Source organism: Schistocerca americana, chromosome 1 (genome assembly GCF_021461395.2).
Source record: "Schistocerca americana isolate TAMUIC-IGC-003095 chromosome 1, iqSchAmer2.1, whole genome shotgun sequence".
Classification (NCBI taxonomy): domain Eukaryota; kingdom Metazoa; phylum Arthropoda; class Insecta; order Orthoptera; family Acrididae; genus Schistocerca; species Schistocerca americana.
The window spans coordinates 77,957,230-77,980,912 of NC_060119.1; the positions used below are offsets into that span (position 1 = coordinate 77,957,230).

General features: G+C 44.2%; 1 protein-coding gene across 2 annotated transcripts in view; it reads left to right on the forward strand.

Annotated features, from left to right (window-relative positions):
* The window catches only part of LOC124620392 (probable cytochrome P450 6a13), a 112,606-nt gene that overhangs the window by 26,881 nt on the left and 62,042 nt on the right, over positions 1–23,683 (forward strand). For both annotated transcript variants that reach the window (XM_047147065.1, XM_047147066.1), the window contains exons 2-3: positions 12,040–12,386; positions 20,989–21,339. In XM_047147065.1, the coding sequence (XP_047003021.1) occupies positions 12,051–12,386; positions 20,989–21,339 (687 nt within the window). In that variant the 5' untranslated portion in view covers positions 12,040–12,050. The remainder of the gene's footprint in view (positions 1–12,039; positions 12,387–20,988; positions 21,340–23,683) is intronic.

Here is a 23,683-nt window from a genome sequence, read left to right on the forward strand (position 1 = left end):
TATATCCCGAAATAAGCATCAAATGAAAATACTACAAAGAACGAAACGCGTCTAGCTTGAAGGGGGAAACAAGATGGCGCTATGATTGGTTGGCCTGCTAAATGGCGCTGCCATAGTTCAAACGGATATCAACTTCATTTCTTTAAAATAGGAAACCCCCTTTTTATTACATATCCGTGTAGTACCGAAAGAAATCTGAATTTTTTAGTTGGACCACTTTTATCGCTTTCTGATAGATATCGCTGTAATAGTCACAAACGTATAACTACGTGGTATCGCATAACATTCCGCCAGTGCGGACGGTATTTGCTTCGTGATACATTACCCGTGTTAAAATTGACCCTTTACCAATTGTAGAAAAGGTCGATATCGTGTTGATGTATGGCTATTGTGATCAAAATCCCTAACGGGCGCGTGCTATGTATACAACTCGGTATCCTGGACGACATCATCCAAGTGTCCGGACGGTTCGCCAGATAGTTACCTTATTAAAGGAAACAGGAAGTGTTCAGCCACATGTGAAACGTCAACCACGACCTGCAACAAATGTTGATGCCCAAGTAGGTGTTTTAGCTGCTGTCGCGGCTAATCCGCACATCAGTAGCAGACAAATTGCGCGAGAATCGGGAATCTCAAAAACGTCGGTGTTGAGAATACTACATCAACATCGATTGCATCTGTACCATATTTCTATGATCCAGGAATTATATGGCGACGACTTTTAACGTCGTGTACAGTTCTTCCACTGGGCACAAGAGACATTAACGGACGATAAAAGATTTTTTGAACGCGTTCTATTTAGCGACGAAGCGTCATTCACCAACAGCGGAAACTTAAACCGGCATAATATGCACTATTGGGCAACGGAAAATCCACGATGGCTGCCACAAATGGAACTTCAGTGACCTTGGTGGATTAATGTATGGTGCAGCATTATGGGAGGAAGGATAATTGGTCCCCATTTTATCGATGGCAGTTTAAATGGTGCAATGTATTCTTATTACCTACGTAATGTTCTACCGATGTTACTACAAAATATTTCATTGCATGACAGAATGGCGATGTACTTCCAACATGATGGATGTCCGGCACATACCTCGCGTGCAGTTAAAGCGGTATTGAATAGCATATTTCATGACAGGTGGATTGGTCGTCCAAGCACCATACCATGGCCCGCACGTTCACCGAATCTGACGTCCCCGGATTTCTTTCTGTGGGGAAAGTTGAAGGATATTTGCTGTCGTAATCCACCGACAACGCCTGACAACATGCGTCAGCGCATTGTCAACGCATGTGCGAACATTACGGAAGACGAACTACTCGCTGTTGAGAGGAATGTCGTTACACGTATTGCCAAATGCATTGAGGTTGACGGACATCATTTTGAGATTTATTGCATTAACGTGGTATTTGCAGGCAATTACGCTCTAACAGCATGCGTTCTCAGAAATGATAAGTTCACGAAGGTATATGTGTCACATTGGAACAACCGAAATAAAATGTCAAACGTACCTACGTTCTGTATTGTAATTTAAAAAAACCTACCTGTTACCAACTGTTCGTCTAAAATTGTGAGGCATCTATCAAAAAGCAAAAAGTGGTCCAACTAAAACCTTCATATATCATGTACTACACGAATATGTAATAAAAAATGGGGGTTCCTATTTTTGAAAAAACACTGTTGATATCCGTTTGACCTATGGCAGCCCCATCTAGCAGGCCAACCATAGCGCCATCTGGTTTCCCTCTTCAAGCTAGACAAGTTTCGTTCTTTGTAGTATTTTCATTTGACGCTTATTTCGTGGGATATTTGGCCCAGTCGCGGTCAATGGGCCACACTGTATAAAATCATTACTTACTGTGTTCTCGTGAACTTTCTGAGTGGAAGATAACGGTCAGCGAATTCTGACGTTTTAGCTCGTGTTTTTCCCCATATTTCGAATGTGGCGAGGAGGTCCTACCGCAAGCCTTAGACGCTGGGTAAACAATAGCAGAAATCCGGGAGGTTTCCGTCCTGGAACTCCCAGAGGTAGTGGGTACTCGAGTAAGCCATTTTGGATGTCTCCTAAGCCAGGGTACTTCAGAAGCGCCCTTCGAGGCTGCGCGAGCCACGCGAGTTCCCGTGAGAGTTGTACAAAGGCCCACATGTTTCCTTAGAAGCAGATACAGGGAAAGAGCGAACGCTATGTTTTACTAACCAGCGAGGGAAACGAGCTGTATTTTTAAGTCCTGCCATCTTTCCGCCAACCGTAAAGCAAGGGCTAGTACACCGGCAACCTTCAGTTCGTGAACAGAAATCACAACAAGCGCTGGAGGAGTAAATTCTGTAGGCTTTCCCTGCGTGCAACATGAGAGAGGGCCAGTTCCCCCCTACGGTGTCTTTGGGGTGTGTACATGGTGGCTGTTCGTGTCTCGTCGGAGTGTTGCTGTTCAGTGCCCAGCTTCAGCTTGCTGCTTATTTAGCTGTTTTGAGGTAAGTGTCGCATTCAGCGTTTGCTTTGTCTTTGCACTGCGAACTAATACTTTGGGAGTCTGTTCGCAACTTGTGATTGCTTCTATCGATATTTATTTATTATACTGGGATCAAGGGTAGATACTATCCAGTACGTGCGCCTTCTGTGAGTTGCCTAATTTTTGGAAAGTAATTGCATCTCGATTTACAGTTTTCCAGAGAGCATTCAGGTGTCTTCTGCGCTGATAAAGTGACTGTAAATTTGAATATTATCACGCTGATGATGAAAAAGAACTTGACATCCTACGTCCACTGATATTTATTTATTTACTTCTTATTTATTTATGTATTTATTTATTTACTTCACCTAGCAAGATTAGGGCCATCAGGCCATCTCTTACATCTAACCAGGCATTCTACTTATTTTACGTTCATATGCTTTAGTAGTCATGTTAAACTACATCTAGTACAAAAGTAAAATAAACAAATACAAAGGCACACTTGAAAAAAATACATACATATACAGTTTATATTCGTAGATTTTAAAGTACTGTTATAATTAGACATCATGAAAGAAATAGGTTTTAGGTAGGAGTGCTAACAGCAGGGAGTATGAGGGAGACTGATGGTGAAGGGAGGTGAAGAATAGAGATATCATGAAACATAATTAAGGAAATATAAAGGAAAAGAAGAGTGGGTGGCTAATAGAGATACATCAAGAGGAAGGAGAGAAAGGAGCAATATAGGAGACTTTAGTTTTGCTATTTGACAGAGGGGAGGATTGGCATTGTACATTAATTTTGTGGAGAACGTTATGAGGATGATAGTAGGAAATGCTTCAGCTTCTTCTTAAAAGCGGCAGGAGATTTAATTTTGACCAAGGTAAGGGGCAGTTTGTTCCAGAGGCGGACAGCAGCAATTGAGAAGGAGTTTGCAACCTTTTTGGTTTTGTTAGTGGGCAGTTAGGATACCAAATAACAGTGACCTCGTGTTTCGATTATGATGGCATGAAAGGTGTTTAATCTCTGAAGCAAGGTACTGGGGTGCTTGCGCGACGAGGAGTCGGTGAAGTAGACACAGGGTGTGGTAGCCACGCAACTTGTCCGGCCGCAGCCACCCTAGCTGGGAGTATGAAGCACTAACATGATCATATCGGCGAATGTTACAGGTGTAATGCACACAGGCATTCATGGTTAGTTCTAACCGTCTTTGGTTTTTACTACTCATGCCTTGTTGAATTAGATCACAATAGTGGAGGTTCGATAGAACGAGTGCTTGCACAAGCTGGCGTTTCGCATCCGGTGGAAATACGTTCCGAAACTTTTTGAGAGCATAGAGACAAGCTGACGTCTTCCGGCACTCTGTGACTATATTCTCTGCCTAGTTGAGATGCTCATCCAAAGTTACACCCAAGTTCTTAATTGTTTCCTGATATGGTATTGGAATACCGTCGGGCAGAATAGGAGGCAACTGTTTGCGGAAATAAGAACTTATTAATTTCTGATGGGCTATTAAGATTACTTCTGTCGTTTTTGCATTTAGTTTGAGCCCCAGGTTTTTCGCCCATGTCACTACTGAAGACAGATCATCATTCATCTGAGCGATTGCAGTGTTTATATCTTCAGGTCTGGCGCTTACGTAGAGCTGGACGTCGACGGCAAAGAAATGATATTTACAGAAGGACTGAACAGACGAAATATCGTTGACATATAAAGAATACAAAAGTAGTCCTAAGACTGATCCTTGTGGCACTCCCAAGGAGACGTGTTTCCAGGAAGATTTTTCATTTGCACAGACAACACATTGCTGTCTGTCTTTTAGGTAGCTTTCAAACCAACTCATTGCACTATCTGAGAAATCAAGCTGCTGCATTTTTCTGAGCAATGTGTCAAAGCTAACAGTGTCAAAAGCTTTGCTGAAGTCTAGTAGCGTCAATATTGCTGCCTTTGGGCTGTCGATGGCATATTTCAGGTCATCAGTTACTTTAATTATAGCAGAGTTTGTGCTGTGGTGTTTACAGGAACCGGATTGAAATTTAAGCTGAATTCATGGAGGTGTTCAGTGATTTGATCATGAACAATATATTCAAGCACTTTGGAAATGGCAGGCAGTATGCTAAATGGTTGGTAATCATTAGACACTTGTGGGTTATCGATCTTAGGGATGGGTCTAATTATGCTTCTTTTCCATGCAGTGGGATATATTCCGTTCATGAGGGAAAAATTAAATATGTCAGTTAAGACAGGTACTAAGATATCGGCAACATTCTTAATCATGGTTATACTGATACTGTCATTGCCTACCGCATCAGAAGTGATTCTCATTATTGCTTTTCTTGCCGTATTTATTGTTACGAGTTTTAGATTGGAGGTATCGTTGTTAGTTATCCAGTTAGGGAATTCTTGTGGACGGTAATTATCAGCTGTATGGGTATTCAGAGGTGCAGAGAAAAATTAATTTAATTCGTTAGCTGAGACACGAAAAGCAGTTTCCGATTTTGCCTTTCTGACCCCCAAGCTACGGAGATTATTCCATAGAGTCGTGGACGTCAGATCGCTGCGTACATGGGAGCGAGCGTGCCTGATTTTAGCATTGCGAATGCATTGCAAAGCTAACAGTGTAGCTTTCTACATTCTTCAAACGCTCTGGTTTCAAATCTGCCTTGAAACGCCTGTAGTCAGCATTCCTATTATTCATCATTTGACGTAAATCAGCTGTTAGCCATGGAGCAGGAGATTTTCTTACACGGATTGTGCTTACAGGTGCATATTTGTCATAGAGGGCACTGAGTTTATCACCAAGTTCATTAATTTTGCTATCGATTGTAGGTTCTCTGATTATTTGATGCCATGAGATTTTTGAGCAATCGGCTGTTAGAGCGTCAAGATCAATAACTTTCATGTTCCTACAAGTTATGTAACGCGATTTGACCTTTGGAGGCTGCACAGAGTAGGCCAGGAACATTACATCATGTGCTGAGAGGCCTGAGGCCAGAGGTTTGACTAACTTCTCTTACTTTGTCTGTTTCGTTGCGATTACGTCTATAACAGTATGACTGTGCACCGTATAGTGTGTATGATGTAATGGAAGAATATTCATATTATTGCAACTAAACAATCTTCTTAGGTTTATTGCGGAGGGAGTGTCTCTGAGCAGGTCTATGTTCAAGTCACCCACTATGTTCGTATTGACACTGAAGTGAATGTAATTACACTTGAAAGGAACTCATTGAGCTTTTTTTTTGGCGGCTTGTACACGACACCAGTCAACACTTCCGACTTTGTATATTCAATGAACATGAATTCAACCCCTTTTTCTTCAGCAGGGTTTGACGTACATAAGATTTTCGCTTTGAGATTTGTTCGTATATACGCGCCGACCCCGCAACCTCGCTTTTTTGATGTGTCTGCCCTAAGAAATGTCTACCCTGGTAGATGAATAGATGCAGAGGATATTTTAGTTTTAATCACGTATGGGATAAGAGAATTACGTGGTAGTTTAGTTGGGTGAAGAGGAGGCTAAGTTCGTAATGTGCAGATAGAGGCCGGCCGGAGTGGCCAAGCAGTTCTAGGCGCTACAGTCTGCAATCGCGCGGCCACTACGGTCGCAGGCTCGAATCCTGCCTCGGGCATGGATGTGTGTGGCGTCCTTAGGTTAGTTAGGTTTAAGTAGTTCTAAGTTCTAGGGGACTGATGACCACAGCAGTTGAGTCCCACAGTGCTCAGAGCAATTTGAGCCATTATTTTGCGGATAGAGACTGGATGTTGCAGTGCGCTATCAAAAGCTTTGACGCGTTCCGTTGAGCAGCCTGGTGTAGGGTCGTAGACTGGTTTGTCCCTTTGTTAGGCACGCTTCCGCCAAGTGACATTCCACGGGGGTGTCCGAGATTTGGCGCGCCCTGTTTGTGACTCCGCGAAAACAGAAAGAAAGGCGATCGAAAGAGATTTCCTGAGGTTGCAGGGGTATAGAAAATGGAGTAGTGGTATTCGGTGCAAGGAGAATATCACCAAAACAGTGACGGCTGTGTGTCACTGTGTATCTTTTGTAGTAAGAGCTGAAATGTAATTAGTGTATTTGAAACAGCTTAGAGTGGATATAAGGAAAAGGGGAGTGATTTAAAAGGCCGATGCTCCCAGCAGAGAGAAGTGAGCTGTCGTAGGAAGCTACAATTAAATTGAAACTTACTAAAGTGATACTGATAGTGATTATCACAGGAAGCTAAAATTAAATTGAAATTTACTAAAGTGGTACTCATAGTAATTTTTGTTATGAACAATTTAAACCGACAAGATGGGTAATTAATGAACTAAAGGTGAGACTAATAATTGCAATGTTACTATTACAGAATGGATGAGAATAAACTGAGCAAATAAAAATAGTATTAGCAGTAACTAAAATCAAGTAAACGTTAGAGCTACAGGTACAAAAAATAATACAATGTTAATACAATTACAAAAGCAGTTAGTTGAAGGTACAAATACGGGAAAAATTAAAAAGTTAATACAGGTGCAAGACAGTATATCTGAGTATAGGGGATGTTACAATTTGCAAACGGTGTTAAGTTTGCACTTTTGTCTCGAACAGCTTCACAATACTATTCAGTTCTGTCATGTTTGTGACTGTCTCCTTTCCAGCTGCTGTCTTGATCGTTACTCTGCCATCCTGAGTCCACACATTCTGAAGACCGAAACTGGATATGGCACTGTTTAAAATCTTTAGCCGTTAGTATGTCAGATCTTCCCTTATTGTAAGCCCTGTCCTTGCTAACTTCTTCTTCTGGGTAAAGATCTCTGCCGTTTTTCGGTATGAGACAAATTTAACTATTATTGGACGAGATTTGGTAGCACCTGTTAGTTTCCGTCCCACCCGATGGCTTCTGTCAATGTCTGCCTTAGTCACTTTTTCACGAGACTAATGGTGAATTAATACATCCTCAACTTGAGCAATATTGAAAAAAGACCTTGAAATTGTATCTCTATTGATATTTACCTTTTTGATGAAAGTTATTATAAATTAGAGCCACCAAAACTTGAGCAATATTGATTGAGCACAAATAAGTTACTATTTTGAACATAACTTTTCCTCACTCCGTAATTTCCTCCTACAGCATTCTGATGAGGCGACATTTTTCACTATAATAAGTATGGTCGTAGGACTGTAGCTCACTGAATCGCAGACTCACTGTGACAGTGTTCCAATTTAATACAGCAGCCATTACGAGAAAGATAGTCTTTTGTTTTTATCTAGCAAGTTAGCTGTGTCCTTTCCTGTGCTATTAAATATTCCATTCTACTAATTCTAATTGAATATAGTTTTGTCGACAATGAAACTTCAAATGAATAAGCACTTAGCAGCATGAATAATTATCATTATAACAGTTGTGCGATTGTGTCGTATTCTATCAAACCATAGAACTGCTTGCTTGGTTGTTTGTTTGCAAGTGTGGCAGGCAGCGTTCCTGAACGATTGCTAAACCCCAGTCGACGGGCACACCGCACTATACAAAATATACGGAGCAGACCACAACATTTCAATCTGATGGTATGACGTTCCAATCCTCGACGAGCACGGGTGACTTGACCTCGATGGTGGGTTTGGGACATGTGGATACGTCTCCCCAAAACAGCCCATATGTACTCGATGATGTTAAGTCGGGGGGAGGGGGAGGGGGCAGTAGCTCTGTCCATTCTTTAAATATCCCCTGATTCCAAGAGCTCTTCCTCCTGTGATACTCGATGTAATTACTCATTGTCATCCATAAAACTGGAGTCAGCGCGAATGCACATCTGAAAAGTCGCGCATGGGGAAGAAATACTGTGTCATAATCATTTAGAACGGTGAGCGCACTTTATTCAAAGATTTCGAAGTCAGCACATCCATGAAACATTATGCCTCCTCACACCATAATACTTGGACGAGCGAAATGACAACTTTCCTCGGTACATTATGTGCTCCCAAGTATCGCCTTGTTATAGTGTTTCCGGAACACTGATCGGTATGGAACAATGCAGGAGGAGGACGAACACTTGGAACCAGAGGATATTCAGTTAATCGACTTGCCTACTAATTCCCTCGACTTAAATCCCACTGAGCAAGTGTGGGATGCGTTGGCGAGACGTATTGCAACGGTTCAAAATGTACAAACGACCATTTAGCATTTGTCAACGGCTTTCATGGAGGCAAGGAAATCCGTGCCACAATAACTCCTTAGTAACCAAGCGGTCAGCATAGGAGGTCATTGTAGAGCATGTATTGCCGTCCGTGGTGAAGACACACACTATTAAGGATGACACTTTTAGGTACTGATAACGCTGTCTCATACGAGTACGCGGCATCTTCACAGTGATCGCTAAAGATCAGATGCTGTCACGCCCCTTAAACGCTACCAGGCCTGGTAACAACATTAAACAGAAAAAACACTAATGTACTCTGGTGTTTATAACATCCGTTCAAAAAATGGTTCAAATGGCTCTGAGCACTATGGGACTTAACTTCTGTGGTCATCAGTCCCCTAGAACTTAGAACTACTTAAACCTAACTAACCTAAGGACATCACACACATCCATGGCCGAGGCAGGATTCGAACCTGCGACCGTAGCAGTCGCGCGGTTCCGAACTGAGCGCCTTAACCGCGAGACCACCGCGGCCGGCTATATATATAACATCCGTCCCAGAGAGTTCAAACTCTAATCATTGGCACACATCCCGATTGTGTGTAAGTGTACAATGTTTCATTGAGATCTGACGATGTTTTCTGGGTGGTTCACTTTCTCGTTCAGGCAGTGTATTTTAAGAAAGAATTAATTATCAGAGAAAAACAGTGCACTAGTTTGGTCATTTCATTACGCTGGTTAACAAAAGTACGATGAAAGACAAATTATAAAATGAATATGTTTTGAAGAGTGGGGTTGGGTTGGGTTGTTTGGGGGAAGATCTTTGGTCTCATCAGATTAGAGAAGGACGGGGAAGGAAGTCGGCCGTGCCCTTTCAAAGGAACCATCCCGGCATTTGCCTGGAGCGACTTAGGGAAATCACGGAAAACCTAAATCATGATGGCCGGACGCGGGATTGAACCGTCGCCCTTCGGAATGCTAGTCAAGTGTTTTGAAGTGTGGAAAGGAATTATAGGGATGAAACGAGCGAGAGAACAATGTGGCCAATGAGGAGCGACAGTGGTAGATGGTGGCGTATTACCTAGCCTGGAAGTCGTAGCTTATCGATAGTCAACAATGTTAATTGCTGAGAAAGTTAATAACGGCTCGCAAGCGGTAAACGTCGTACTATGTATCGTATAAATGTGAGCTTCTATTGGTACTAGTCCATCGTCAAAATAGTGCTTAACAGGAGGCATATCATGTGGCACGTGGACTTCGAAAAACCGCCAAGTTGTAGGGCAGTCATCCACATGGTATCTGTATCAAAACTCGGTCCCAGAAAGACATGGCGGTGTTGTACCTCGGTACGTTTTTCAGACATTCGCAGATAGGGCGCCCAGTAACAGAAATTAGATATCTTTTCTTATTCCATTTTTAAATGGTGGCATTTTCTTATCGTGTTCTTCAGTCTTTCTCATACATCACAAATAATAGTCCGGAAAAATTAATATTTGTCCAAAAGAGATAACATGTTCTAAGGTATAATATGACTTAAATTTAAAAGCGTTGCAGTCGATAAAATCTTGTTACTCTACTACGCATCACAAATAGGAAAGTGAAAATGGTTCAAATTGCTCTAAGCACTATGTGACTTAACATCTGAGGCCATCAGTCCCTGGACATAGAACTACACTACTGGCCATTAAAATTGCTACACCACAAAGAGGACGAGCTTCAGACGCGAAATTTAGCCGACAGGAAGAAGATGCTGTGATATGCAAATGATTAGCTTTTAAGAGCATTCACACAAGGCTGGCGCACATGACGACACATACAACGTGCTGACACGAGTAAATTTCCCAACCGATTTCTCGTACACAAACAGCAGTTGACCGGCGTTGCCTGGTGAAACGTTGTCGTGGTGCCTCGTGTAAGGTGACGAAATTCGTACCATCACGCTTCCGACTTTGATAAAGGTCTGATTGTAGCCTATCGCGATTGCGTTTTATCGTACCGCGACATTGCTGCTCGCGTTGGTCGAGATCCAATGACTGTTAGCAAAATATGGAATCGGTGGCTTCAGGAGGGTAATACGGAACGCCGTGCTGGATACCAACGGCCTCGTATCACTAGCAGTCGAGATGACAGGCATCTCATCCGCATGGCTGTAACGGATCATGCAGCCACCTCTCGATCCCTGAGTAACAGATGGGGACGTTTGCAAGACAACAACCCTCTGCACGAACAGGTCGACGAAGTTTGCAACAGAATGGACTGTCAGCTCGGAGACCATGGCTGCTGTTACCTTTGACGCTGCATCACAGACAGGAGCGCCTGCGTTGGTGTACTCAACGACAAACCTGGGTGCACGAATGGCAAAACGTCATTTCTTCGGATGAATCCAGGTTCTTTTTACAGCACCATGATGGTCGCATTCCTGTTTGGCGACATCGCGGTGAACGCACATTGGAAGCGTGTAATCGTCATCGCCATACTGGCGTATCACCCGGCGTGATGGTATGGGGTGCCATTCGTTACACGTCTCGGTCCCCTCTTGTTCACACTGGACGTTACGTTTCAGGTGTGTTACGACCCGTGGCTCTACCCTTCATTCGATCCCTGCGAAACCCTACATTTCAGCAGGATACTGCACGACCGCAAGTTGCAGGTCCTGTATGGGTCTTTCTGGATACAGAAAATGTTCGACTGCTGCACTGGCCAGCAAATTCTCCAGATCTCTCACCAATTGAAAACATCAGGTCAATGGTGGCCGAGCAACTGGCTCCTCACAATGCGCCAATCACCGCTCTTGATGAAGTGTGGTATCGTGTTGAAGCTGCATAGGCAACTGTACCTGTACACTCCATCCACACTCTGTTTGACTCAGTGCCCAGGCGTATCATTACGGCCAGAGGTGGTTGTTCTGGGTACTGATTTCTCAGGATCTATGCAGCCAAATTTCGTGAAAATGTAATCACATGTTAGTTCTAATATAATATATATGTTCAATCAATACCCGTTTATCATCTGCATTTCTTCTTTGTGTAGCAATTTTAATGACCAGTAGTGTACTTAAACGTAACTAACCTAAAGACATCACACACATCCATGCCCGAGGCAGGATTCGAAACTTCGACCGTAGCAGCCACGTGGTTCCCGACTGAAGGGCCTAGAACCGCTCGGCCACACCGGCTGGCTAGGATAGTGAAATCAAATGGAACAGAAATATTGTCAAAACTCAAGGAAAAGGAAATTGCTATTTACCTTAAGGAAGACACATCAAGTTGCAGACAGGCACAATTAAAAAACATTCACATAAAACTTTCGGCCACAGCTTTTGTCACTAAAAGACACCACACAAACATACACACACACACATATGTTTATAACCTTCACAAACACACAATCAAGCATACCTCACGCACCGCACGACCGCCTAATCCAGTTGGATGAACAGACACGGTACTAACCTCGCACGTCTTGCTTTCGCAGAGTTCGGAACGATGTCCCTCACCGGGTCCTGCCTGGGAGACGTGGTGGCTGCTGCGGCCCTCGTGGTCACGCTGGTCGTCCTCGCCTGCAGGTGGTTCTATGGCTACTGGGAACGCCGTGGAGTGCCGTCTCTCGAGACGCAGTCGATCTTCGGCAACTGCAAGGACATACTTCTGAACCGCAAACATTTCGGTGAAGGCCTACTGGAGCTGTACCGGCGCCTGGACCCTCACCCTTACGGCGGGATCTTCATATCCCTGAGACCAATGCTGGTCGTCAGAGACCCAGAGCTCATCAAGAGCTGCCTCCTCAAAGACTTCGGCCACTTCCAGCACAGGGGACTCAAGGTGGGTAGCGGTAAAGCGCCTACATTGCAAGTGATTTTTTAATATTTTGCTTATTCATACCTTGTCAGCGGAGTTAAAACAGACCAAAAAAACGCTTTTTTGTATGCAATTAAAGGTGTATACAATAGTTATTACTACTTGGAAATAAAACTGATTAGAGAAACTTTGACGAACCTTTGAAATATGCTTGACATTATGTGCATAACCTGAAATGTTCATGAACCGTGATTTATTTTCAAAGAATATTCTTAAGAATTTATTTTATTTACTACCGATTCATCAAGAACATTAACACATTTAATCGCACTATGTAAGCATGGAAGTAGTTTCCAGGGAGTAACTGATGAAATCATAACCAAATTCCTTTTAATAAGTGGGATTTTTATTCACTTTAATAGTGCATAAAAGCATTATTTAAATGAAACAGATTTAAAATTATAATCAGAAAGCACCCTCTAAATATCAAAGTTACAATTTATTCAGAGGCAGAAAGAAACAAGTTTTGACTGTATGAGCTTTCGTGCAGAGAAACTTGCCGCTACCTTTTGACACGGCCGTAGTTACGACCACTCACAACAGCCTCTGAAAGACTACACTGGTGCAAATCTGCAACACACCAGATTACTTTAAACTAAGAGCTTTAACAATATACACAAGCACACAAACTATGCACCCCCCCGCAGGAGGGATGGAAATGAAAAGGTACAAAACACTAACAATTAAAATATTAACCTGGCCACCGAAGGTGCAACTTTATTTTAACTTCTGAGAAAAGTCTTACGGTGAAAAGGTGGCAACTTTATATACTAAAGTGATCATTTAAATAAAAGCCCATGAAATGCAATCTTATATAAAATTCTACAAGGTTGGCCAAAACAATAGTTAAGATGCTCTACAGCACACAGATACCGCCTCTCAAGATCATAGGCAATAATATCAAAGTTTCCAAAGATCAAAACATATTTCAGGTATTAGGCGATTAGACTCCAAGCAATAAATTCGTTAACACACCAAATTCGACAAACATGACAGAGGCAGCTACTAACGTACAGTAGATTGATAGGGAGATTACCGAACAATGAGAACCGCAGGTTGCTCTAACCCGCCCTACTCCACAAGGGAAAAAAGGACCACCCAATTTATAAACAACCACCTTCCCGCGGGTGGGCAAACGGAGAAGAATGGTGGTACGACCCCAAATCAAAACGATTGGTGACCTCACCAAGAAAACAAGTAGAATTTAACAACAGTAAATGAAACAACATATCACTAATCACTTAATTTCCAATAAACTGCGATTTTTCGAGAAGACCTGGCGTAGCACCCCCAAATAGCTCTCCCGAACCGTCTGCTGCCAGCCGCTTCAACGGATGCAGGAAGACGCGCCTGTCTCCCGTCTCACGGCGTCGCAGCTCGCACCGGCCAGACTGATGTCGTGGGTTGACTCCTGTTACTCTCGTGTCGACCGCGAAGTCTCTACCCCTCGCTATACGCCGGGACCCCACTGGATTCACGTGGTGACCTCACAGGCGTCGACGCTCAAGACGGGCAAGTCATCTTGTGTGCCAGTGCGCGACCGACCAACCGATCGATCCAACCGCCAATGATCATTGCCTGAGCAAACTCGAGCAGACTGGCGGCCTCACGCACAGACTCAGATGCAGGAACGAAGCCCCGACCGGGCGAGTTCTCTTACTGGCGGAGTGGAAAGACTCTCATTTTGCCGGCTTTAAAGGTTGATCCGAACGACAGACAGACACGAACTTCCTAACAAATGCGGACCAGAGATAGACTAGCAAGCTGCGGACGAGAGACTGACCCAGACTGACTCACTGGCGAGCTCGTAGCTCCCCTTAAATGCACGTGAACAGCAGCCTCTCCCCTTTCCCACCAGAGGGAGACACCAAAGCTACGATTGCCACAAGGATGCCCACGCCAGAAACGGAGGGCGACTGCTTCACACTACACGCTGCGGCGCGCTCTTCAAAACAGCAATTTTTACGACGGCTCAGTTCACGCTTCAGTGGCGTAAGGAAACCATCGAGTGGAAGTCCACCAGATGAACAACCTCCAGTATTCTTTACGGTGCGAAGTAACTTCAAATTGTCAGTCAGCACTTTATTTGCTGCACATGACTTCGAGCAACGTTCAAAGGCGCGTCCAGCGTTTCTCGAAAGGAGCTATCAAATGAAAACCGAACACCCGCCACAACGTGACCATGGGACGGTTCTTTCCAGATGAAATCACGAGACGCGTTAAAACTTTTATCCAACTGGGAGACAAGACAATTCAATACTGTTTCGCAGAAAGCGGTCGGCGAATGAAACCGACGTCCACGCATGTCTTTCTGCAGGTTCGCAAGGATGTAACAACCACATGATGGAAGATACGGGCCGTACGGAAGGTGTTGCGTCTTTCCCAACCAGATCGCTGAAGTGCAGCCTTCGTCCGATTGGCAGTGAGGGCGTAGGAGCTGCCGTGAAACGCGATGAATCTGTCCAACAGCATTCCGACAGCCCGAGGGAAAAGGCAAAGCCAACAATGGAACATTCCACATGTACCCCAAGAAAGAAATCCTAAGTTTCCACATGTACCCCGAGAAAGAAATCCTAAGTTGTCCACACAAGTTTCGGTACAGCCACGACGACCTTCGTCTTCCAATGCAGTCGCCATGTGCCCGTCGAGATCTACAATTAGTGCGCAGAGCTATCGAGACACTTACAGAAACTGCGAAGTGCCGCAAAGTCAACACTTCCAGGAATGCTGTCGGACTGAAATATCCTGCTGCACTGTCACGCCCGCCCCCACACTGCCAGTCTCACGGACTCTACACTTGAGCGATTTGCTTGGGAAACACTGCAACATCTTCTGTTGAGCCCAGATCATTCACCGTGTGATTTTCTCATCTTTGGCGACTTGCAGAAATAGATGCGTGGACGACGGATTCAGCCGAACGAGGAAGTGCAAGAGTGGGTGCGGTTTTCGATCCGTCAGAGGTCGACTGTGTTCTACAAAACAAGACTTGATCGTCTCATCCCACAGTGTGATAAATGCCTTAGCACGTTTGTTGATTCCTTTTGAATGGAACCGTTGCATCGTCTTGTTGTCACAGGTGTTCAGTTTCCATTTTACTACTACTCATACTTTATTTCTTAATTTTAGACAAAGTATTTCACAAAACATTTCACAATTTTTTCTAATTTTTTATTTTTAATTTCAAGTTTCTCACAGCAATAAAGATCGCTATATTTTTATTATTAACTGTATACGCATCAGTCAGCATTCGTAGCTGAGTGCTCAGTGCGGTAGACTGTGATGCGAATGACCCGGGTTCGATTCCAGTAAATGCCAAGGTATTTTCCTTTGTGGGAGGGCTGGTACGGGGTGCTGTCAGCTTCTTGATGCCAATTGAGGAGATACTTGATCAAGTAGTATCTGCTCCAAGGTCTGGAAAGTCGGCAAAACGGCCAGGAGAACTGTGTGCTCACCACATACCCTTACATACTTCTTCTGCATGACGCTGCAACGCAGAGGACGACACGGTGGTGCTTAGACATCCTTCGTATATTCCCAGTCTGGCGAGAAGCTCGCGTATACGTCAAGAGAAAGCAGAGAAGTTTTGACTTACGCTTCTTTGTTGTAAGAGTGCAGGCAAACGGCAGTTCATCTGTAAAGGAAATGGGACACAGGACGCTACTGCGACCATTTGGAGAGCACTGCTGCAGTGTTTGGAATTGTTATCAAGTAGTCATGACAACAGACATAAACAGAAGTTAGACACGCACTGGTAGTATCATAATACGTCGGTGTAGCTTGTACAAAAGCGTAATAGAAATACTGGGGCAACTAGAATGGTAGTGGCTCCGCTGCCCCTACTGCTGTCGTTTTACGCAACAAGCAGTGTTGTATCTGGCCTTCAATAACCACACACGAGATTGTCACAAAACAGAAGTGCACCTCAGATGCACTTCCACCACCAAACCCATCCGGCACCAGTCAGAATTTCTGGTATGGTGGTCGTGGCACTTTCTCCCATCAGTGTACGAAAATTTTCGACTATACGAGGTGTTCCCGATACTCGACCTTTTTGGTCTCCATTGATTGGACTATTATAGCACCAGCATGGTCGGCTATGTCGTTATTATTATTAATATAAACGTCCCCATGAATGACTTCCGCAATCGTTGCACTAAAACTACATTGGCACTTGTTTCCAAACTTGACACTTACAAGCACGGTAGTTTCGTAGTCAGAAGGCTGACGAGTAAACCGATAAATTATTTATTTTATGCTGCTAACACTCACAAGACTGTTAGGTGAAATATACATAAACATCAATTTTTACAATTTCTGAGTGCGCAACTATGCCGGTGGCATAATAAGGACAGCCAATGAAGACCAAAAAAGTTGGACTGCGGCAAATAGTTCGTGCAGGCGCAAATTTTTGTGCAATGGTAGGGGGAAGTGCCATGAGCACGAACTTGAAATCCTGACCAGTGGCGGTTGAGTGTGGGACTGGGGGCGCCTTTGAAGGCCTTTTGTGTGCTCTTTTCTTGAATAACTCGAAAACTACGGCCTCTAGAAACATATCCTGGTACAAAATCCACTAGATTACATTTCCTACAGAAAAGGTCCCATTGAGAAAATGAAAACTTGGCACGTGGTTGTTAAGGTCAGAAATAACACTGTGCGCTGCACAAAACGAGAGCAGTAGGTGCAGCTGTATCGCCTTGTATATGGATTCCTATATTTCCTAGGGGAAACATTGTGTTTAGAGTTTGAGGAATATAGCAGATGATAACCACCATTGCTGAGTCCAGAAATCTCTGGGATTCTGCTGTTATTCAGGGAGGAACTATGGTACAATTTAATTTTCTTCCCTTTATTTCGACATCTAGGCAGAACTCATACAGATATCATCATACGGAAAAGGGTTCGCGAGTACGAGAGCAACATACGCGTTGGATTTAATACACTGCACATAGTCGTAAACAAACAATTGCAGTGCAGTCATATTAGAAACTGGCATGCTCTTACAACAGAAACTCATATACACAGACAGAAAAAAATCACAACATCAAAAAGTAATTACTGTAGAGTACTAAAATTTCGCCGGCCGGGGTGGCCGAGCGATTCTAGGCGCTACAGTCTTGAACCGCGCGAGCACAACGGTCGCAGGTTCGAATCCTGCCTTGGGCATGGATGTGTGTGATGTTCTTAGGTTAGTTGTGTTTAAGTAGTTCTGGGTTCTAGGGGACTGATGACCTCAGAAGTTAAATCCCATAGTGCTCAGAGACATCTGAAACACTTTTTTGAATGAAAGTCCAATAATACATTTGCCTAGGTAAAACCTTTAAGCGATTAAAATTGCAAGTTACAGGTTAATATAAGTGCAAAATTAGCCATTGCAAATTTGAAATGTTAATACATTACTGACAGCCAATGGCCTTGCCGCAATGGTAGCACCGGTTTCCATCGGATCAGCGAATGCGCTGTCTGACTTTGCAAGAACTTCGGTGCACTCAGCCCTTGTGAGGAAAATTGAGGAGCTTCTTGACTGAGAAGTAGCGACTTCGGCCCGCAAAATTGACAATGGCGGCAGAGCAGTGTGCTGACCTCATGCTCCCCCCTCCCCCAGATTCCGCATTTAGTGACGCCTATAGGCTGAGGATAACATGGCCGTCTGTCAGTACCATTGAGTCTTCCGAGACGTGTTGGGAGGGAGTTTAGTTTGGTATATTAAGATCTGGTGTTACCACCAGGAAGTTGAATGCAAATGTGCAAACGTGTATGCGCTGTGCTTTATAGGTGCCGGTTCTCAAATTGTAGGATAGAGTTCTGTGCCTGTTTCTATTGGTCGGCCAAAACACGGACGGTTAATGCTGTTTATGGATGACGTTCGAGTTGTTGGCCGATGATGTCCCACATGTGCTCGATCAGAGACAGTGCTGGCGATCGAGCAGGCCAAGAAAACTTGTTGACACTCTGTAGAGCACGTTGGTTTACAACAACATGAGCGCTATATGAACGAGCGTTATGCTGCCGCAAAGTCACACCATACCCTTCCCCCCTTCCAAATGGCTCTGAGCGCTATGGGACTCAACATCGGGTCATCAGTCCCCTAGAACAGAACCACTGAAAGTAGCCTAAGGACATCCACACATTCATGCCCGAGGCAAGACTCGAACCTGTGACCGCTGCGGTCACGCGGTTCCATACCGTAGCGCCCAGAACCGCTCGGTCACCGCGGCCGGCTCCCCCGTTCCCTCCATCCCCCCCTCCCACTCCCCACCCCCTGGAAAGCTGTTCACGAATGGCAGTACAGAACATCGAATCACCGGACTGACGTACAAATTTGGAGTCAGGGTGCATGGGATAACCACGCGTGTTCCTGCCACCATACGAAATGTAAGTCCTATGTGTCTGTCACGCAGACATATTGGTTGCAGGCCCTAAGTTGGCCTCCTCCTAACCAAGCTTCGCGATCACTGGCATCCACGCAGAAACAGCTTTCATCAGGAAACACAAATGACCACCATCCTGCCCTCGAATGAGCTCTCACTTGAGACCACTGTGGTCGCAAATGGCGATGGTTGGTGGTTAGTGGAACGTACGCTGTAGGCTGTGAGACTTATTTTTAACAGTTCGTTGTGTCGGTATGTTTCCAGCTGCTGCTCATATTGCCGCTGCGTATGCAGTACGATGCGCCAGAGGCGTATGCCGAACACGATGATCTTCCCACTCGGTAGCGACATCTGACCGATCGGAGCCCGGTCTTCTTGCGACCTTACATTCTCCTACATCTACATCTACATTTATACTCCGCAAGCCACCCAACGGTGTGTGGCGGAGGGCACTTTACGTGCCACTGTCATTAACTCCCTTTCCTGTTCCAGTCGCGTATGGTTCGCGGGGAGAACTATTTTCGGAAACCCTCCGCGCAAACTCGAATCTCTCTGATTTTACATTCATGATCTTCTCCGGAGGTATAAGTAGGGGGAAGCGATATATTCGATGTCTCATCCAGAAAGGCACCCTCTCGAAATCTGGACAGCATGCTACACCGCGATACAGAACACCACTCTTGCAGAGTCTGCCACTTGAGTTTGTTAAACATCTCCGTAACGCTGTCACGCTTACCAAATAACCCTGTGACGAAACGCGCCGCTCTTCTTTGGATCTTCTCTATTTCCTCTGTCAACCCGACCTGGTTCGGATCCCACAATGATGAGCAATACTCAAGTATGGGCCGAACGAGTGTTTTGTAAGGAACCACCTTTGTTGATGGACTACATTTTCTAAGGACTCTCCCGGTGAATCTCAATCTGGAACCCGCCTTACCAACAATTAATTTTATATGGTCATTCCAGTTCAAATCGTTCCGCACGGACACTCCCAGATATTTTACAGAACTAACTGCTACCAGTGTTTGTTCCACTATCACATGATCATACAATAAAGGATCCTTCTTTCTGCGTATTCGCAATACATTATATTTGTCTATGTTAAGGGCCAGTTGCCACTTCCTACACCTACTGCCTATCCGCTGCAGATCTTCCTGCACTTCGCTGCAGTTTTCTAATGCTGCCACTTTTTTGTATACTACAGCATCATCCGTGAAAAGCCGCATGGAACTTCCGATATTATCAACTAGGTGATTTATATATATTGTGAAAAGCAATGGTCCCATAACACTCCTCTGTGGCACGCCAGAGGTTACTTTCACGTCTATAGACGTCTCCCCATTGAGTTCTGTTTGCTAAACTCTCGTCAATCCAGTCACACAGTTGGTTTGACATTCCGTAGGCTCTTGCTTCGTTTATCAGGCGATAGTTCGGAACTGTATCGAACGGCTTCCGGAAGTCAAGGAAAATGGCATCTACCTGGGAGCCTGTATCCAATATTTCCTTGTGACCACCGCTGCCAGGAATCATATACAGTGGCTACATTCCTGCCAAGGAATTCTGCAGTATCACAGAAGGAACATCCGGGTTCTCGTAGCCCTATTAGACGACCATCTTCAAACAAACTGAGGCGTTATGGCGTCTTTGTCGCAATAAAGTCCTTGACTAACATCAGTTCACCATGTTTAGTTTCAAAGCTAAGTAGGGCTCACGAACGATAGAGCGTCTATTTAAAGCAAAGCTGATTTGCATCGGCGAAGTGCCACTACTAGCCCCACCCTTACGCGACTGGCGCGAAATTTGAACAGGCATCATCTTTCACATGTAGAAAAACACCTACCAACTTTCATTTATGTCGCAAAACTCTCTTGGTGCTGGGATTTTTTCCGTTCGAGTAAAAGGCCATATATTGAAGCCGGACAGTACGGTGACACAAGTCGGCAAACAACAACCAGAGGTTATCCAAAGGCTGTAGGAGGAGGCCTGTGGCGATGTATGTGTTTGTACAGCCAAGACAGATGTGTCTGTCACCTTCTTCTTCAACAGAGTTTGCGCAATGGGGTCGCGACCCGGTCAATAAGATGTAGATGATTCCTCTAAGAGGTTTGGTTGAATATGAGGTGCCTTATAGTGTTGGTGAGTCTTCTGGAGCACCTGGTCCACTTTGGCCGGTGTCGGCCGTCTTCCTGTTTCTGCAGGTGGACGAGGAGCACGACCCGCTGAGCGCGCACCTGTTCAACCTGGGCGGGCCGCGGTGGCGCGCGCTGCGCACCAAGCTGACGCCGACGTTCACGTCGGGCAAGATGAAGCTCATGTTCCCGCTGATGGAGGCGTGCGCGCGCGAGATGGTCGCCGCCCTGCAGCCGCTCGCCGACCGCGGCGAGGTCGTCGAGATGAAGGAGTGGAATGCCAGGTTCACCACCGACGTCATAGGCACCTGCGCCTTCGGCATCCAGTGCAACTCGCTGCGGGACCCCGATTCCGAGTTCCGCAGGATGGGCCGCGGCCTCTTCACCTCGCCCATCCGGAACCTGTTCAATTTAGTGCTGGTAACGTACACACGCTCTGTTTATTCGAGACTAAAATCGATTCTTCTGTGGGACTAATACTTTGCACATAGTGAGCGAGTGAATATGAAAATTCTCCGTGGTGGGTGTTGTGGGTTGCATGAAACCCATCCGTAGGGGCAGCTGGATCAAACTGTATAGCCATCTTTTCTCCCATGTACAGAGTGACTCAGCTGCCCCTACCGAAAGGTTTTATGCAATCCGCAATGCCTTCAGAAACCATGAGCGAGAATTTCATACCGATATTCCTACAGAAAAACTGAACAAGATCTTTTTGCAAGAAATTCATTGTAGTTAAGTTTCGTACTGGGATACGTTTTCGCTGGAAGCCACGGTTTTCGAGTTATTCAAGAACAACACGTTTTATGGTCACTTTTGTGGGTTTTCGTTTGATAATTCGAAAGCTACAGCCTCTAGCGAAAACGCTTCCCATAAAAAAAATATTCCATTAAATTTCCTACAAAAAGATCCTGTTTATTATTTTATGTGGGTCTAATAGCTTGCACATAGTGAGCCAGAGTAGGGTGACCAAACGTCCGTATGAATCCGGAAATGTCTTCCTTTTTATCTCTTTCCCCATGCTCCACGTTCATTTTGTTTGCACTGTCTTCCATTATCGCAAAGTTGACCGTAATAAAAATTATATTTGCGATTGTTATTGTTCTACTGCTCTTTTCTTAAATACCTTACCTCTTGATGGCAGCAGGATCTTTGACTTTATCGATGTTCCACTCATGGATCGATCCATAAGCAAGTGCCGATATCGACGGTTTAAAATTTCCGTTCCGTATTTTCAATTCCGTATTCATATTCCCTTGACTTGGCATCTTAGATTTCATGTCATGTACTCAGTATTCATTTGTGAGTGTGATTTGCTGTTTATTGTAACCGAGTGAGTTTCGTAAATTATCTGGCGTTGTGACAGTTCGTAATTACTTTTCTATTTACGCTGTTAGAAAGGAACGGCATGTGAAAAGTAGGTCGTTACCTCTTTCTCCTGGCCATTAAAAATGTACTGGAAATGTATCCTGCTCTGAAATCTTACTTTCTGTCTGAAACCCAGCGACCAAAAGTTTCGTTTCCGTTTTTTGAGAACAGGTTAAGAGAAATCTACGTATGGCACTTGTATTAATTGACGTCTGTGTTTAGTTTAAATATTCTGCAGATCTAAAAGGTGGGCAGTCCTGTGCTTGAGGTGACTGAAATCTTAGATTCAGTATGTAAGGCGTTTGAGAACCAATTCAATGAAACATTCGTTTGCCTAAACGATAAACATAAGCTGGATATGGCAACGGAAGAAGGCTTTGATAATGAAGTTAAATTTTTTATGGAGGAAGCATATGTTGCTGTATCAATCGCGCCATGAATATTTAAAACGATGGCTCTATAAGTCTGACGGCTTTTCCTGTTTCAAATGGATGTCTCTAAAGAAAGAAGTTATTTACAATGATGTTGAAAATACCCTTTTGTGATTACAAGATAAATGTAAAGCTTTTTAAATTGAAGATGTAAAACGTTTTGACCAATTGTGTGGTTTTGGACAGTTTGTGAAACAGAATAGTAATGATACTGAAGTGAAGCCGGTTATCTTCTAGTTAAACATGGGCCAAGTATTTTTGTCAAAGAAAGTCTGTTGATTGTCATTCAGATTTGTTAAAACTTGCCGAATACTTTTTCAGTGTATGGGGACACAGCGCAGGTGTAGAAGATGTATTTTCGCTCATTACAACACAGTGAACTGATGACAGGACTAGGTTGAACCTTGAATCTGTTAAAGATTTTTAATGGTCGAGTATAACAATTTAAAAGATTTTACCTATGTATCATTTTACAACTGTCTGCTAAGCTAGCCAACACATCTACAGAGAATTGGGTCTTCAGTGAAGTACCTTAAAACTCAAGGGACGTATCTTATTTCTAATAATTAATTCATTTATTGAATTTTTTCTAACTTCGTCCACCTTTTTTAAACTGTTTGTCGTCTTCTTTTTACGTCTGCATCTGGTCACCCTAAGAGAGAGAATATGAAAATGCTGCGTGGTGGGTGTTACGGGTTGCATAAAACCCATGGGCAGGGTCAGCTGAATAACCGGGTGTAGCCATCTTTAGACTTGTATTCAACAACAAAAATGTATGTTATAATACCAGGGATAAGAATTAAACCGTCTTTTATTGGTATGCTTGCTACGTCCTTCTGATGCCCAGTCTCTAACTGCTATTTAAAAGCGGACGTTTGACCAGTGATCGGTAATCTCAGTACATTAGGGATACACAGGTCTATACCATTTCACTGAGGGAGGCACGATAAAGGTAGCCACTTCTTGAG